Raw genomic sequence first — 17,851 nt, 5'->3', positions numbered from 1 at the left:
GGTTGAGAGGGGATTTGATAGAAGTATTTAAGATTATGAAAGGGATAGACAGAATGGATGTGGATAGACTATTTCCGTTAAGAGGAGGAAAGATTAAAACAAGAGGACATGAGTTAAGAATTAAGGGGCAGAGGTTTAGAGGTAACATGAGGGGGAACTTCTTTACTCAGAGAGTGGTAGCCGTGTGGAATTATCTTCCGGGAGAAATAGTGGCGGCGGTGTCAATTGTATTATTTAAGAAAAGGTTGGACAGGTATATGGATGAGAAGAAGATGGAGGGTTATGTGCATTGTGCAGGGAGGTGGGACTAGAAAGGGGTGTTTGGTTCGGTGCGGACTAGAAGGGCCTAATGGCCTGTTTCCGTGCTGTAATTGTTATGTTATGTTATGAAGTAGGTAATAAAAATCATAAAATTAATTTATTTGCAAATGATGTTATAGTATATTTAACGAGATCTGAAATATCATTAAAGAAGTTGAACAAAAGATTAAAACAATATAGACTAGTATCGGGTTATAAAGTCAATGTTGACAAAAGTGAGGTGATCCCTATGGTGGATATGGATTATTCTCAGTGTAAAAGATTGGCAAAATTTAAATGGTAAAATGATGCAATTAAATATTTGGGAATAAAAATTAATAGAAATATTGATAATTTGTTTAAGTTAAATTATTTGCCAATATTGAAAAAGTTGTAAAAGGATTTGAAAAGATGGAAAAATTTGAAAATAATGTTAATAGGACGAGTGAATTGTATTAAAATCAATATTTTTCTGAGATTACAATATTTATTTCAATCGCTACCTATTCTTGTACCAGAATCATTCTATCAAAGTTTGAATAAAATAATACAAGAGTTTATTTGGAAAGGCAAGACGTCAAAAATTGGTTTGGAAAAATTAACGTGGAAATTTGATTACCAAATTTTTAAAATTATTTCAAAGCAGTTCAATTGAGATTTTTGACCTCCTGTTAACAAAGGGGTGGAAAAAGCAGTTTGGGTTCAGATTGAAATGAATAAAATTGGTGAATTTATCCCAGAGCAAATTCTGTATAAATGGGAAGAGTGAGTTGTTAGTATGATTATATTGCCTCCTCTCTGTACCAACTGATCTCACTGCGTAACTCTTCCCTCTGTACTGATGTAGCAGCTGCTAAATGAAATGAAGGCACATCCACACAACACGAGGGTGAACCAGAAACTGAAATTTGTTCAAATGTCTCGCATTGCTTTAAGGGGATGACCCACTTCCTGTCTGGGGCGCACTGGTCTATGGGAGTGACATCAGCGCATTGAGGAATCACTGCCTGCCCAGAGATATACAACCAGGAAGCGGCGACATCTCCCGGGCAATGCAGGCCTCTCCTTAGAAGGGAAGGGGGGCCCTGCACTATCTCGTATCAACTGACTGGGGCGGCAACTCAGCACGTCTAACCGCACAGTTGCTCAACCCACTGCACCAGCACACCCCCCCCCACAACCCCCCAAATCATTGCCACCCTTTGAGCAAGTTCAGTACTGTTTTTAGGCAAGTGGCCTCTGTCTCACCTGGGGAGCCGGGACAGGTTGGCCAGAGTCCAAATGCGTCGCTTTGAGGTGATCAATGGTAAACATGTCCTGCAGCCCACCAATGTCCATGGTGAAAACAGCAATGTCATGCTGTAACACCTTGAATGGCCCTTTGCAGGAGTGCTCCTTGCTGTCCTCTGTGAACGAAAATGAAGTCGATGAACTGTAGATCCGCAGGGACGTGGCAGGGTGAAGAGCTGTGTCAGGAAGATGGCAGAGGTTTCAGCTTACCCATATGATCCCTCAAGCACTGGATTGTGGGCCGGAAGGTTTGAAGTGAATGTCCCCTGGGATGGTAAGCAGGGAGTCGTACTCCATCTCAGTGGACAATGCTGGTAGGTTTTTTTGTGCTGTGCGTATTCCTAACAGCACCCATGGGAGTTCATCCATCCAATACAGGCCATGTAGTCGAGGTTTCAGGGCTGCTTTCAGATGGCGGTGAAAATGTTCGACAAGTCCGTTTGCCTGAGGATGGTAGGCTGTGGTGTGATGTAATTGGTTGCCGCATAAGTTGGCTAGGTTGGACCTAGAGCGAGGAAGTGAACTGGGCCCCTCAGTCTGAGGTGATGTGGGTCAGGACGCCAAAGCGTGCAACCCAAGTGGACAAGAAAGCTCTGGTGCAAGTCTCTGTGTCACATGCGGGCAGAGGTATCGCTTCCAGCCAAAGGGTAAAACAGTCAACTATTGTGAATAAATACCGCATGCTTTGGCTCATCGGGAACAGGCCAACGATGTTCAAGTGCACATGATGTGTTGCGCTGGGTCAAAACTCTGGAGCAGGGCCTTGGTGTGTCTATGCACTTTGGCAGGCTGGCAGTCCAAACAAGGCTTAGCCCATAGGGTTACATCGTGGCAGAGGGCGTGCCACACAAACTTGTTGGTCAGCAGGCAGACCGTGGACCATAAGACTGTGGACGATATCGAAAGGTGTGACAGGCCGTGACTTTGGTTGAACATCCACCATTGCCAGGTCGCGGGTAGGATGGGTCTGGGGAAGCCTGTGGATATGTCGCACAGTAAAGTCAGGCTCCCTGGTGAAGGACAGAAAGCGCTAACCGTGAGGCTGGTGATGGCAGTCTAGTAGGCCTGGATGTCAGCATCCTCCATTTGGTCTTTGGCTAGCTGAACAGCATCGAGTCCTCCTGAGATAGCGGAGATGGCCGGTCTGGACAGAATAGCGGTCACAATGTTGGACTTGCCTGCCACGTGGCGAATGTCCGTTGTATACTTCGAAATGTAGGAATGGTGTCATAGTTGCCTCGCCGACAATGGGTCTGAGACTTTGCTGAATACGAGTTCATGGCTTGTGGTCTGTGTAAGTGACAAAAAAACCTTCCTTCTAGCATGTACCAGAAATGTCGTATTGCCAGGTACAAGGCCAACAGCTCGCGATCAAATGCGTTGCATTTGAGTTCTGGTGTCCAGACATCTTTGCTAAAGAAAGCCAGGGGGCGCCACTGTTCATTGACCCACTGCTCCAGCACCGCACCAACCACTCTGTCCAATGCGTCTGTTGTGAGGCCCAGGGCGGAAGAAGAGTCAGGATGTGCCAAAGATGTGGCCTCTGACAATGCCAGTTTAGTTGCCTGGAATGCTTCAATGGTTTCATGTATCCACTGGAGCACTTTGGCATTTAATGAGGTCAAATAGGGATTGCATGAAGGTGGCCTCTCCGGGGAGGAAATTATGATAAAAGTTCACCATCCCCAGGAATTCTGTATGCCCTTGATTGTGCTCAGCCTGGGGAATCAATGGATGGCTTCTACCTTATCTGGCAGTGGTGTGGCACCCTCACGGGTGATAAGGAAATCAATTGTTTCCAGGCTGCATTGGTACTTAGACAGGTTCACTGTAGGTCCAAACTCCTGCAACCTGTCAAAAAGGCGAGTCAGGTGTGTCCTGTGTGTGCTGGCATCAGGGTTGGCAATGAGAATGTCGTTCTGGTCTTGTGGAAAACAGCTTTGTAGGATGCACAAGATGAAATTGAGGGGCCTGCCAACCACGTACATCAGATGCTGAAATGTCTGGGCTGCGTTTTTTAATTCAAAAGGCATCTGAAGGAACTCAAAAAGGCTGAAAGGCGTAATAATTGGCATTTTCAGGATGTCGTTAGGATGTATCAGAATCTGATAGTACCCCTTGATGAGGCCCACTTTTGAAAACATCTGGCAACCCTGGAGTCGTCTAGCAAAATCTTGGACATGTGGGATGGGGTATCTATCTGGGACTGCGATGTCGTTGAGTCATCTGTGGCCACCACATGGACGCCAACTGTCGGAGTTCTTCTGGACCATGTGAAGCGGGTGCGCCCAGGGGCTGTTTGAACAGCAGATGATATCCAAATCCTCCATGACAGCAAACTTGGTCTTGACTTGGAGGAGTTTGCCTTGCAGGAGGTGCTGTGCCTGTGCATACACTGGTGACCCATTGGTTTCAAAGTGGTGCTCCACGCCATATGCTGGTTTAGCATCGTGGAAATTGGATCCCAACAGTGACGGGTACTTGACGATTAAAAGGGCATATTCATTGCGATCCAGAGCATGGATGCCCAACGGCAAAAAGGAAAGTTGCCGTAGTGTGAGAGGGTATGACTGGAACATTGACCAGATGGCATCTGTCCATGTCTACAAGGAGCTCATGTTCCCAGAGGAAATAGACTCCAAGGAGGGCTTGCCCAACAGACGCAATCATACACTTTCAACGGTAAACAGTTCCCACAGCATGGATTGTGACCAGACAGCCTGTTTCCGCTCCGTAAATGGTTATATGGTTATAGGTGACGCAGCTTGAAATGGAGGACCCATTGGCTGCCTGTATGGGGAGGCTCTTGGGATTGTGCTTGAGCTCAAATCCTGTCGGGATCACCATTGTAGCTGCTGCTAACGGCAGTGCTACTGGAATGAAGCACGTCCACACAACATGAGGGGGAACTAGTAGCTGAACTTTATTTGAATCTCTCATGCTGCTTTAAGGGGACGACCCACTTCCTGTCTGCGGTGCGCTGGTCTAAGGGAGTGACATCAGGAAGTGATGACATCTCTCAGGCAATGTGTGTTGCCAAACACAGCTTCTCCTGAGAAAGGAAAGGGGGACCCACACCATCTTGTATTAACTGACTGGGGCAGTTGTTCGGCCTACTATGCCATCTTACTTGTACCAAATATTGGCTATCTAGCTTGTCTGCTCACAAAGCAATCTATTATTGCATCTTTATGCATGTGACAACTTGAACTTGATCTTCCATTGGCTCTGGAGTTCTCTGGTTTTCTCACAACACTAGTTTGACCCTGTGGAGCTAAGCTCATGGCTTCATCTGCGATCTCAACAGCTAGAATTGGGCACAATTTTCAAACCCACAACAGGAGTGTGGTGCAACATTCTCCATTTGCCTGTAAGTGCATTTCCAGCGAAAACCTCACGACGATGGCAAAGGTTCAGCTACTACCCAGAAGATTCATTCGCTTCCAAGGGACAGAATGATAGTTTGACACAGACTTGATGGGCCAAAAGTCTGGCAGTGTTCCATCATCCTCTGTGCAGTGCTTTGCATTTGCATCTCTTCCGTTGATATTTTTTTCCCACTGCTCACTTCGTCATTTCTGAGTTGGCCTTTCCAAATTTAGTACCTCTTAAAGCATGGTTATCACACTGCCAGCGATCGATACTGTCATTCAAATCTCATGCTCTCTGTCAGGAATTGGTATGTTCTCCCTGGGGCTCTGGTTTCTTATAAAACATACTGGGGGTTGTAGTGTAATTGGGTGGTATGGGCTCCTGGGCCTGGGGTGTGTAGTGTGTCTAAATTTTTAAATTTTAAAAATAATTAAGTTGGCATCTCTTCCCCCGAGTCTCTCAGTCAAAGGAACTGAGTTCATTCCGTTTGCTGAGACTGTTTTTATTTCTGCCAACAGGTTATGGCACATCTTCTGGTTCGGTGCTGAAACGTGATGATTCGAGGGGCTCCTTGAGCAATGAATTCACTGCATGGACTCCAGAGAAAGCTGATGAAAGACGGAACTCCATTGACTTTGTAAAGGAAACCCTTTCAACTTGATGTTTTGAGCAAAGCTTTTTTTTCCCTCCGCCTATCTAATTTTCCTAGCCTTGATTCAAAGAAGAGGGTATTCTGCACATTGATTCTTGTGCATCATACAAAGCTGTTTTCCACAAGACCAGAATGTGCACTTATCAGATGTTGTTTATCTTAACATGTTTTCATTTTGGTTGGGAGAGTCGCTTCCAGTTTTAAGAATTGTGTGATGATCCCAAGGAAACATTTAGCAGGTTAGGTCGCGTTTGTGCAAAGAGACACAGAGCCAAACCTTCAGGATGATGACCTTTCATCAAAACCCTTTGTAGGTTGTGCCTGACCTGCTGAGTTCATATCGAAGGTCAATAACCCATGATCCTTTCCTTAGCTAGAGGAAGCCCTAGGACCTTATAAGCAGCAGGCAGTTATTCACAGAGAATATGTGTTCTGTGAATGTTGTGTGCGGCATAGTTTATGCAGAATAAACAATCGGAGTAATACGCGCTTTACTGTTAACATCTGTCGTTACTTTACAAGTCTGCCCTGAACAGTGTTTTCTGCTGTCTCTATCTTTCAATCAGAATCTCAGATCCGAGAATTCCAAATCAGAAGGGAAATGATAATGGGATGAAGCCGTCTGGAGCAAATTAGAATTCCTGTATATTTATGCCTCCAGTGCCTTTTTGAGTGTTGAAATGTTGAGCTGCTCAATAGATAACAAGGAAGCAGGTCTCGGACAATTGCATCCAGATGTTCAGGCAGTCATTTGTTTGTGAACATGTCTTTCAGAGTCAACAACGAAGAGGCTCAAAGGGGATCAGCATTTCCCATTATAGCAAGTTAGATCAACATGAAATCCGAAGTCTCCTAATGTGCTTCCTACATATCATTAAGGCAATGTCAGAAGGTATGTTGTTCCTCTAAGAAGGTATTGATTTCTAATTCCATGACAAATGGCGCAGACAAAAGTGCAACTGGGTAAATGCAAGCAGGCTTTTTACACTGAAGTGGGGTGGGAAAAGAACCAGAGCATTCAGGTGAAAAGTTGAAATGTTTGAGGGGAACTTCTTCACTTGGTGTGGAACAAGCTGCCAGAGGAAGTGGTGGGTGGGGGTTTGATTTTGACATCTGTGGGAGGAGTGTGGAGGGAACTGCGTGGAGGTCGATGGGTGTTCATGGAAAAAGTTTAGAATGAATGAGATGGGCCAATAGGTGTTACAAACCGTGTGTAATGAGCAACAGTAGACAATGAACCAGACAGTGTTTAACTTTAAAACACTAATTTTATTTCTAACTCTTAAACTATAGTCTTAAATTTTAAACTATTCTCAACACTAAATCTATCCCGTGTGTGTGTTTCCAAAACCATTGTAGTTCAGGCCAAAATCTCAAAAGTTACTTCAAAGTTCAGTCTTTTAAATTCAGTGTTGAAGTGTAGGCCTTTGAAATGTGATGCCCAGAATTAATGATGAACTGATGGGGAGACTGGAGTTGTGGCAGCTACAGACTAACGAATTCTCCTTGCATTGCCTTTGAAGAAATGTCCATCCACACGAGCTGTGGTCGCAACATTCCTGGTCCTCTTGTAGGCAAGACTCGAACTGGGTGACCTCCATGAAACTTCCAAGACCCTGGCACCGGTCCCTCTAAGGAACTTCACTGCTAGTCACACTTACAATGAAGCCGTCTCTCCAAGTGACCTCCACTGTTAGTCAAAATCAAAATGAAGCACTTTGCCTCCCAAGGTCAATCCACTGAAAAGGCCCATTCACAGACCATGCTTTGCTCTAAATTCCACAATAACTGGCCATAAGAGCTGCTTCAAAAAGCTGCTTCCTCTTCAGCCATCAGAATGATTCTCCCTTTGCAATATCACAATGTCTTAGCAAATGTATCGAATTCTGGAACAGACTGTGACAAACTGGAAGGTTTATTGAATTATTGTTGGACTGTGACTTGTGTTGTGCTTGTGTGAAATGTTAGATGCTAACTGCAACCATTCAGTCTCTCCTGTCCATACTATCCCTTACATTTTACTAAAACGGGAGTTTGTTTCCATACTGTAGCTTTCTGTGGTTCTATGATCTTTTGCCTCTGTCCAACAGCTCATGGTTGCTGTAGCACTTTATATGACTAGATGCAGAGTAGAAAACAAATCAAATAGAACAAATTGGGTTTCCACAACTCGATGAAAACCAGTGGTAAACATCCTCTTCACCCACTTTCAATCATCCTATACATTAAAAGGATATACCAGCTGTGTGATATGATTGCTCCGCCAAAATGGAATGGAATTCCCTTTCAAGAGGGTGCATTGAAAGTCTTCATCGATTGCATTAAATCTTTCGGTTTCTCTGTGAATTCCCTAGCTTATCTTGTAGAGTTGACATCAAGTTGCCTCACCCTTTGCCAATCATTGCACTGCAATAAATCACCAGTAGATTGAGTATTGGATTTTATCACAAATGTTTAAACAGTGTCAGGGCGCTAGTTTGCTACTTCCAATCAATAATGGAGCAAAGTCCTGTCCTGAAGTAAGATTTTAAATGAAGAGCATCAAAACATAACCACCAGAGTAGTAAAAAGTTTCCAGCTTCCTATTATAAATATCATCATCAACTTTTAAAATCTAAACTGCTTGAAATTCCTGAGTTTTTTTTAAAAACTCAACACTGAAAGCCAAATCAAAATAAAAGATAAGAGCACAGCAACCCCAACAGGGTCAGGAACATCTGCAGGATAAGAAACAGGATTAACATTGCAGTTGGAAAACACAGAATACCCTCATACAATTGCAGTCGAGGTGAAGGGTCAGCGAGCCTGGCAGCTGAGTTCCTCCTGATGGTGGAATTTAGCTACATGTCCCAACAACTGTGTTCTTGATGGAACGCCAGACTGAAGCATTTGCTTGGCTCATACCCCACATCCCTTAATTCCCTTGCTATGTACAAATCTATCCAAACTTATATTTACTGAGAATCGCCTCCACTGCTTCCATAGGTAGCGAATTCCACCGATTCACTGCCCTCTGGGAAAAGCAGTTCCTCCTTATCTCTGTCCTAAATCTACAACCCTGGATACCCCTTTGCTCACTGCTGACCTGCCAAAGGAGCAAGAAAAATTGCAGGGCGGGCTGAACCCGGCAGCATTTCACATCTCAGTATTCGGGATTTTAAGGAGGGGGTGTCCCGCCTCCAATGGTGATGCTACAAGTGACGTATTGCATACAGCGCTCTGACAGCCAACTGACTGCACAGTGACATTTCACAGGTGTCAGAGCTTTAGATAATTATGATGATCTTAAACACAAAAATCACAATCAGATTAATTAATTTTATTGTTGAAGTGAATCCCCCACCCTGATTCCCCTTTCAGGTAATCCCAACTAATATCTTATTCCACTGTTCTCATCTTTTCTTCCTTTACATCTTTCTCTTTTTTTTATTTCCCCACCTCCTTTCCTAATGGTTTCACCCTCTACCTGCAACTCCATCTCCAACACCTGTCTGTCTGATATTCTGCACCTCTGGGCCCCTCCCCCAGCTTCTTTATATGTGTAATGTCAAGCTTAGTTTTGACAAAAGGCTTCAAATCGAAATGCTGACTGACCATTTCTACCAGTTGGTGCTTATTGACTCGCTGAGTGTCTCCAACAGTTCTTTGTTTACCCAGATTCTGCCTCATTTGGAGGGTATGAGCTGTGGGAGCCCCGTGCACCTCACACCCCCCACCCCCCCGCCCCCCACTTTTTCCTGACATCCAGCAAGGCTGTGCCTGACAGAGCTAAAGAGATTGCTGTTATTGATCGAAGGCCCTGGTCATCCAAGAGTCTTTGGTTGTCATCAGTCCTGCTTGCATTAAGGTTCTCTGCCCATCCCATCTTGGAGGGAAGGGGAACGGGGAGCTGGAGAAAAGGAGACGGGTGGTGAAAGAAAAAACCAGGGAGGGGTTAATGGGAACGGGAGATGTCGATGTTGATGCCGCCTGATTGGAGAGTGCAAAGTTGATGTCTCCACTGATTCTGATACCTTGCAAGTATGAAGGCGGAGTGGTGCCAGCCAGTACCAATCACAGGAGGATTAAATGTATAGGGAATAACTCTGGTTTAACAGAATCCAGTACTTGAATAGATCCAGCATGTATGTGAAGGTGAGGACTCTGGGAATAATAGGGCTTTATTGTTGTCATTTCTGTTTCATGGTGTGACATACCAAAGAAATAGGCTCTTCATCTTCCTCCCCCACTCCCTTCCCCCCCCCCCACAAGATGCCCATCAAATATCCCCACTCATCCATTGAGCAATGCTTGGCCCTTGGCCTTCTGTGCCTTGTCCATTCCAATGCTAATCCAGAAACTACTCAAATGTTGTTCCTCATTTGGGAATCCTACCAGTGAAGCCATGCTGGCTGCCCTTGAGATATCCATGGCTTTCTGTGTGTGGATTGGTCCGTGCCTCTGAAGTTTTCCACTATCTTCCTGACATGGACCAACGATGCACTGGTCTGCAAAGACCTGGCTTAGCCCTGCTGAACATCTTGTAAAAAGGAAGCACATTTGCTGAGTCCCACAAAATTGTTGCTCTCTGACCAGTCATTTAATGTGCTTCCATTGATTGATGTAACATTGTAGTTTCCATTTTTCTTATCATCCTCTTACTTTATTTTAAGATGCACTCTTGGCATATTGGAACAAGATGACCCCTCAAGAATTAATGGATTATCTCACAATTTTGGAGTAAGTACGATTTTTGTGGAAGGGAAATACACAATTGAGTTGTTTCAGTTTTCAGTGGCTTGTGTGGGATGTGACGTGGTGCTCCCTGTGGTCTTCTGCCTGCCTGTACTGTGACCTCCCCCGCTATTGTCTGCACTGCCATTGAGAGTTCAGGGATTGGAGGTGTAGTGGAACAGTGAGGAAAGCTTTCAGAGGGATCGGGACCAGCTGGAAAACTGGGCTACAAAATGGCCTATGGAATTTAATAATGACAAACGTGAGGTATTGCACTTTGGAAGGACAAACCAAGCTTGGATGTACTGTAAACAGTTGGGCACTGAGGAGTGCATTTGAACAGAGGGATCTGGGAATACAGATACATAATTCCCTGAAAGTTGCATCACAGCTTGAGAGGGTCAGGAAGAGAGTTTTTGGCTTATTGGCTTTCATAAATTGAGTTTTGGAGTTGGGATGTTATGGTGCAGTTGTACAAGTCATTGGTGAGGCCAAATTTGGAGTATTATGTACAGTTTTCATCACCTACCACATGAAGGATATCAACAAGATTGAAAGACTGCCGAGGAGATTTACAAGGATGTTGGCCGGACTTAAGAGCCGAGTTACAGGGAAAGGCTAAACAGGTTAGGTCTTTAATCACTGAAGCACAAAAGAATGAGGGGAGATTTGATAGAGGGTGTACAAAATTAGGTTTGGTATAGATGGAGTAAAGCAGGCAGGCTTTTTCCACTGAGGTTGGGTGAGATAAAATCTAGACGTGAGAAGGATGAAAGGGAAAAAGTTTAAAGGGAACATTCGGGGGAAACTTCTTCACGTAGAGAGTGGTGGGTGTGTGGAATGAGCTGCCAGCTGAATTGGTAAATGCAGGCTCCATTTTGAAGTTGAAGAAAAAATAGTTCAGCAACATGGAAGGGAAGGATATGTAGGGGTATGGTCCGAGAGCCGGTCAGTTGGACTAGGCAGAAAAATAGTTTGGCACAGACTGAAAGGACTGAAGAGTCTGTTTCTGTGCTGTTGTGTTTTATGATCCTATGGGAACCAAGCACCTCTCCCCAGGGTGCTCTGGCTTCCTCCACATGCCAAGGTGAACTCAAGAAAGAGGGGATGGGTGAGATATTTGGAAAAGGGTAAAATTGAAGGGAAGATCTTGTGGCCAGATATTTGAAGAGCGTGTCGACAAACATGGGCCTCTTTGAGTCCATGTGTATGTTTTAATGTTGAGTTTGTGTCCATAGTGTCTGTCCCTTATATTTGTGTATGTTCATGCGGTGTTTGCATGTGTGTGGGGATGCATGTACATGTTCAATGTATGTGGTTATGTGTGTTCGTGGATATGTTTTCTTTAGAGCGTTGATATAGCTGGGGTGTTTGTAGTACATGTTCATAGTGGTGTGTATTTGTTCAGTGCTCGTAGAAATGTGTGTTCATGTATTTCCATGTTCATAGTTTCTATATGTATATATGCTTCTGTGTACATATTAATATTATATGCATGTTTGTATTCAGTACGTGGGTCTGTGGTGTGAGCATGGTATGTGGGTCTGTGGTGTGTGAGTCTGTAGTGCATGTGATGATGTCCATTGAGCAGAGCCTGGTCTCCAGTCCCACTGACATTTGACATTGAGCCAGACAATCACTCTGTTGTAGCTAGTGCCTGCAGTAAAAGGAACCTCACCCAGTCATCTCCCTCGCCACCACATGCCGGAGTAAAAGCATCATCCGAACTACTCGTAGTCTGCTGACAAGGAAGAAGACCATTTGCATTGTTGAGCATGCAGACCTCAACTGCCATGTGCCGGTCTGGTTCTCACTCTTCAGCACACCTGCTGTTGCTTCAGTCTAACTGTTGAAGCAGTGGTCTTCTGCCTTGCTGGTGTTGTCTAAGAGGAGAACTGATGTTGCCCTGAGGTAAACGTTACCACTCTGCTACTGGCTCTTGTTACCCTTGCTCGTGGACCCCGGGTGGGTAATGATGATTCACTGCGCATTCTCTGGGAAGGCATGTGAGCTGCAGCTTCTGAGATTCCTTTTGGACTAACAAGGACACGTCTGTTGGAAAGGTAGGATAGGTTGGGACTGTTTTCCTTGGAGTGAAGAAGGCTGAGTGGGTAACCTTATAGAAGTATGATAAATAAAATTGTCAGGGGTATAGTGAAGGTGAATAATCACGTTCTTTTCCCCAGGGTGTTGGAATCTAAATCTAGAGGGCATTGGTTTAAATAGAGAGGGGGAAGATTTAAAGGGTTCCTGAAGGGCAAATTTCTTTGCACAGAGGGTGAAGGGTACGAGCTGCCAGAGGAAGTGGGAAAGGCATGTCTAACACTTAAAAGATGTGGTTAGGTGCATGGATGGGAAAGGTTTGGAGATGCACAGACAAATGGGACGAGCTCAGAAAGGTACAATGAATCAGCAAGGGCATGTTGGGCCGAAAAGCCTATTTCCAAGCTCTAGAACTTTACAAATCTACTCTTGGATCTGTGTAATCTACTCTTGGATCTGTGTAATTTCAAGAAAAATGAAACTGTTGATGGTGGGGGCAGATTCCAACCACAGGGCCGTGAACACATCCCAATCATGGACTATTCTTCCCTTCCAGGCTTTGCCTTCACCAGTTCCGATACGTTGGCCGAAGATGCATCGCAAGGTACTGGCAGGGCTGTGTGCCAATGTTGAGAAGGGTGGTACCCTTCAGTTTTTGTTGAACTCAGAAAGGTGATGTCACCTTTCTCCAAAGCTAGATTGAGACATTCCCAATGTTTGCTGAAACTTGGAGAAGTATTGAGGGCTCAGGAATGTATGGGAGATTATTTCTCTCAAAGCCTTTTCTATGTACACACTTCTAGACTCAAGAGCAGAGATTTACCTTGATTACAAGCCCCCTTGCCAAGTCTACTCACTGCCTCCAAGCCCGATCAGCACAGATCTTCTAGTTGAGGTGCCAACTCAATCCTTCTACCACCCCCTCATTCTAACTAGAGACCTCTCACTCTCTTTACATTCCTTCCCCCCTCCGTCTCCCCTTCTGCCCTCTCCCTCCTTGTCCCCTTCCTACTTTCCCTCTCCACTTTCCTGCACTCACTCTCCTCCTACTTTCCACCTCCCATTTTTCCTTCTCCTGAGCCTCTGTCTTGTCCTCCTGCTCTTTCCTTTGTAAACAGTCACCTACTAAAAACAAAGTCCTGCATGTCCTCTTGGATGGACATATGATCGAGAAGGAGGCCATTCTTCCCACAGTTCCCATGATGGTTTGAAAAGAGCTGCCCAGCTTTACCCCCACCTCCCAGCACTGGATCTGTAGCCTATGTATCAGCTATATGTCCAGGTCTTGTGTATCACAGACTTCAGCTATATGTACAGGTCTTGTTTAAGTGTGCAGGTAGTTCCTGCCCAGTTAGGCAATGAGCTGTAAACCTTAATGACCCCTGGTGAAAAGGTTTCACTTCATCCCTGTCCAATGTTTATACCAATAAATTTAAATCTCTACTCTTGGTTTTTGACCCCTCTACCAGCTATTTTTTTTTTTTAAACTCTATCTGGATATTTCATTGAAGTTATGACACTTAATCTAAGGCTTCCTTCAACTTGCTCTGTTAGAGGAATGCACCCCCCACCTATCCCATTTTGATTCATAGATCAGTAGATCTCGGTACTCTCTAAAATGCTGTGGCTCTGTTTTGACCCATCTTGTGGCACTGTACAGATAGAAGTTCGTCCTTCTGAGTTCCTTGCCCTCCCCTCACTGTTCCCATCAGCCCATGCGCTCCTTTTTCTGCTTCCACTCCTCTCCTTCCTTCTCCATTTTCAGCATCTCCAGCCTTTTGTTGACTTCACATCCACCTGCTGGCCTCTGTCCCTTATCACCGCCCTTCTCCGTCTGCCAAATAACACTTCCTCTCCTGGATCCACCTGTCACTTACCTGCTCATGATCATCCCTTCCCTTCGCCTCTTTATTGCTGTCTACCACCCTCCCCTCTTTCAGTCCAGGTGAAGGGTCTTGACCTGAAATGCTGACTGTCCCTTTCCCTCTGAAGATGCAGCCTGGCCCATTGTCTTCCTCCTTCAGCTTTCTCTTCCTTTTTTTCCCCACTGCTTTTGAAACCACTGTTCCTCTGGGAGCTCTCAGGCAATCAATTATCTCCTCTTCATCCATACAAATATAAAACTTTGCCACAAGCCATGCGGAAATGAATTTCTAATATGACTTTCTTTCATCCCTGGCTCTTTTGACATGATGTTGTCTTGCTTATCATGCACATCTTGGAAATGTTTTTTTGTTTTATAATAATTGCACTCTAACCCATCGGTGTAAAGTGTGTCTGCATTTTAAGGATTCAAGAGGGCCTGGGCTCCAAGTACTCTGTGGCTGACAGGAAATCTCAGACCCTGCCAGCCCTCTGGAGTCGTTCAGGAGCACTTCACTCCAGACTCCAACAGTTCGCACACATGGACAGCTCGTATACCCTCAACGGTAGGTTCAAGCACTGCGCCTCTCAGCCTTTCCCCTCGCCCGCTCTGTGAGCCGATGCTGGGTTTGTTAACGAGCTTGCTGGTGAAGCTGTGAGTGCCCCTCACTGGAGCAGGTGAAGATCTGGGGAGGCACATCGGTGCAGTGGGTAGTGAAGCTGCCTTGAAGAACCAGAGACCTGAGTTCGATCCAGCCCTTGGGTGGTGTCTGGGTGGAGCTAGCACATTCCTCCTGGGCCTCTTTGGATTCTCCAGTTTCCTTCTAAATCCCAAAGGCACGAGGGACAGTCCGTTAACTGGCTGCTGTAAATTGCTCTGCATGGAGAGGGGAGTGGATTAAATGGGGCACTTTTTATTTAACTGGAAATAAATTGTACGTCTTTGTAAAACATGTTTCGGAGGGATGGGGGTGGTGGGGCTGAAGAAAATAAATAAAAGAAAATCCTAATTATAATAAAAAATAATATTTTATATCAAATACAATTGCCTTCAATGAACAGCGTTGAAATTTATAAATTTATATATTTTTTATATTGTTATATAAAAAATATTTTTTTTTACTATAGGTAGTCCTCAACTTAAGATGGCGTTTCGTTCCAGCATTCCCATCATAAGATGGAAAAATCATGTTGAAAAAGGAGAGGGGGGGCAGTGGGATCAGTTTGGGGACCGGCATCCGGCTGTGGGGAGAGAGTGGGGCAGTGGGATCAGTGTGGGGACCGGCACGGGGCTGTGGGGAGAGAGTGGGGCAGTGGGATCAGTGTGGGGACTGGCACGGGGTTGTGGGGAGAGATAACACTGAACATATCTAGCCAAAATTTGAAGTACTGTACATATTCAAACCATCATAACTTTGAAAAATCATAAGTCAGGGGCTATCTATACTAACAAAAAAAAGGTCCACCCCCAACCCCCAGCCTCCTCCACTTGAGTCTATTCCTCACTTGCACATCAAGGATGTAATTGCGACAAACTGCATCGAATGAATCCTTTTCAATTTTAGCTGCCCATTCTATTCACACAAGCTACCTTCAAAATTAGGGATGAAGCAAGAAAGTCTGCAGTCTCTGATTGTAACGAATGCACAAAGTGCTGGAGAAGTTCAGCAGGTCCCGTCGTGTCCATCGGAGGCAAAGGTTAACATTGCTTCGGCAAGGTACAAGCAAAGTGCAAGCAAACACCTGACTAAAAAAACAGGGGTGGGGGAGCTCAAGTCAACAGCCAAGAGGGCACAGGTGGATGCGGATAAGAAGACAGGAGAGAAAAGCTGAGAATTGATGAGGGGAGTTGGGTTGCTCTGTGAATACAGAGCTGGATGAAAGGAGACTGGAGAAGAGGGAAAGAGAGAGAAAGAGATGGGGTGGGGAGCTGGATGAAAGTAGACTGAAGGGGAGACACTTCAAGGTCAGGGATTGAAAATTAGAAGTTGGGTTGGAATAATTTTAAAGAACTTTAGAGAGCCAGCAGCAGGATTATTGTGCCCAGTTTACCTGAAGGAGGATGTGATGTGGTCATCTGGATGATGGTGTGGTAAATTGGATCAGCAAGTTTGCAGTTGATACAAAGTTTGGAGGTGTAATGGGACAGTGAGAAAAGTTTTCAAAGCCTTCAGAGGGGTCTGGAAAAATGTGTTGCAGAATATTAACTAGTAACACTGTAAAACAAAGTTGAAAATTTGATGACCAAAAAAATAGCACAAAATACCAGCTGGCTTTGTGGGAAGGGGTTCACCACCCCCCATCATCACCGCCCCCCCCCCCACCCCTTGCTGGTGGTCCCTGACTTTGGTAAGGGTAATCTGTGGTAAGTAACAGATAGCTCAAGCAGCTCTGTGGGTAAGAAAAGGTTGAAGTCTACTGTGCATGAGTTGAGAAGAATAAGACACGGCCTTGGGGAAGTGCGCGGAGGACTTGGCAGGAGGAAGATGCTGAGGAGTGACTCGGCACTTTTAATCTGTAGCACCTGGGCTGCCCTCCTGGGACCCAGGTGTGATTACTGGGGCAAAGGTTCTTCCAGCATCTTTGAAGCTGCAGGAGGATCAACTCATTAAATTGCCAACCAGGCGATTTAAAGAGGATCCCGACCCCGCAATGACGCATTAAATGACGCACCCCACACTTACTGGGAACAATCGTCAGCTGCTGGCTAAGCAACTCTGCTGTGCTGCAGTACAGCAAGCAACTTTTGTGACCACCACTGTCAGGCGAATGCTGCAGTCATTGGAGGAGCAGCAGGATGTAAACACTGCGCATTTCAGTAGATGATGCACGCAAGTGCTGATGTTACCGGAACAACCGGGTCGGCCATTTTTGTTTTCAAGCCGCCGGTGAATGCGACCTAGTTAAGTTTAACTGGGTACCCTGACTACCTCTGAGCTAGGTCAGGGATCCAGTTGGATTTGGATCATGCTGACTGGGTCAGAACCTTTCAAGCTGCCACTTGAGTGGGGCGCAAACCGGGGAAATTGCCCAGTTAACCCCATTTTACACAGCAGCTTGAAAGGGCCCAATGTGTCAGAGTGAGGGGTTGCTCATTTAGGATCGAGTGGAGGACAAATGTCTTTGCTCAGAGGGTGCTGAGCTGTGAAGAATCAGTGACGGTGTTCAAAGCCAACATCGGTGTTCAAAGCCAACATCGACAAGTTTCTGAATATTGAAAGAAAAGGAGGATTTGGGCATTGAGCTGTTGTGAGTGAGGAAACCGGTTTGTAGGTCCCAGAGGCAAGGACTCTGGACAAAGAGTTTGGATGGGGAAGGATTTTATTTACAGAAGGCAAGTGTGGGAAATGGTAACAAATGCAACACACGCAATTTACAGCAGCAGTTGGAAAAAGGTAGCGGCAGTGAAACAACACATACAGTTTATTAGTGATCGTGGGAAAAAGTCTAAGCGATTAAAGACACACAGGCAACTAATAACGAGGGTGGAAACAAACTGCACACACACACAAACAACAAAGGGAAAAGTCAAAAGGATGTATGCCACCTCTTGACTCCGTGCAGGCACGGCTCTATGCTAATTTTGGACAATAATCAATGCTCCCAAACCTATTTAGT

At 45.2% G+C, this 17,851-nt stretch overlaps 1 protein-coding gene across 4 annotated transcripts in view; it reads left to right on the top strand.

Moving 5' to 3' along the window:
- Positions 1 to 17,851, top strand: part of dock11 (dedicator of cytokinesis 11) — a 292,933-nt gene that overhangs the window by 185,314 nt on the left and 89,768 nt on the right. For all 4 annotated transcript variants that reach the window (XM_069893719.1, XM_069893720.1, XM_069893721.1 and 1 more), the window contains exons 34-38: positions 5,481 to 5,599; positions 6,389 to 6,506; positions 10,267 to 10,333; positions 12,927 to 12,974; positions 14,660 to 14,799. In XM_069893719.1, coding sequence (XP_069749820.1) covers positions 5,481 to 5,599; positions 6,389 to 6,506; positions 10,267 to 10,333; positions 12,927 to 12,974; positions 14,660 to 14,799 — 492 coding nt within the window. The remainder of the gene's footprint in view (positions 1 to 5,480; positions 5,600 to 6,388; positions 6,507 to 10,266; positions 10,334 to 12,926; positions 12,975 to 14,659; positions 14,800 to 17,851) is intronic.

The sequence above is a fragment of the Narcine bancroftii genome, chromosome 8 (genome assembly GCF_036971445.1).
Source record: "Narcine bancroftii isolate sNarBan1 chromosome 8, sNarBan1.hap1, whole genome shotgun sequence".
In the NCBI taxonomy this organism is placed as follows: domain Eukaryota; kingdom Metazoa; phylum Chordata; class Chondrichthyes; order Torpediniformes; family Narcinidae; genus Narcine; species Narcine bancroftii.
This window is presented reverse-complemented; position numbering and strand designations above follow the sequence as displayed.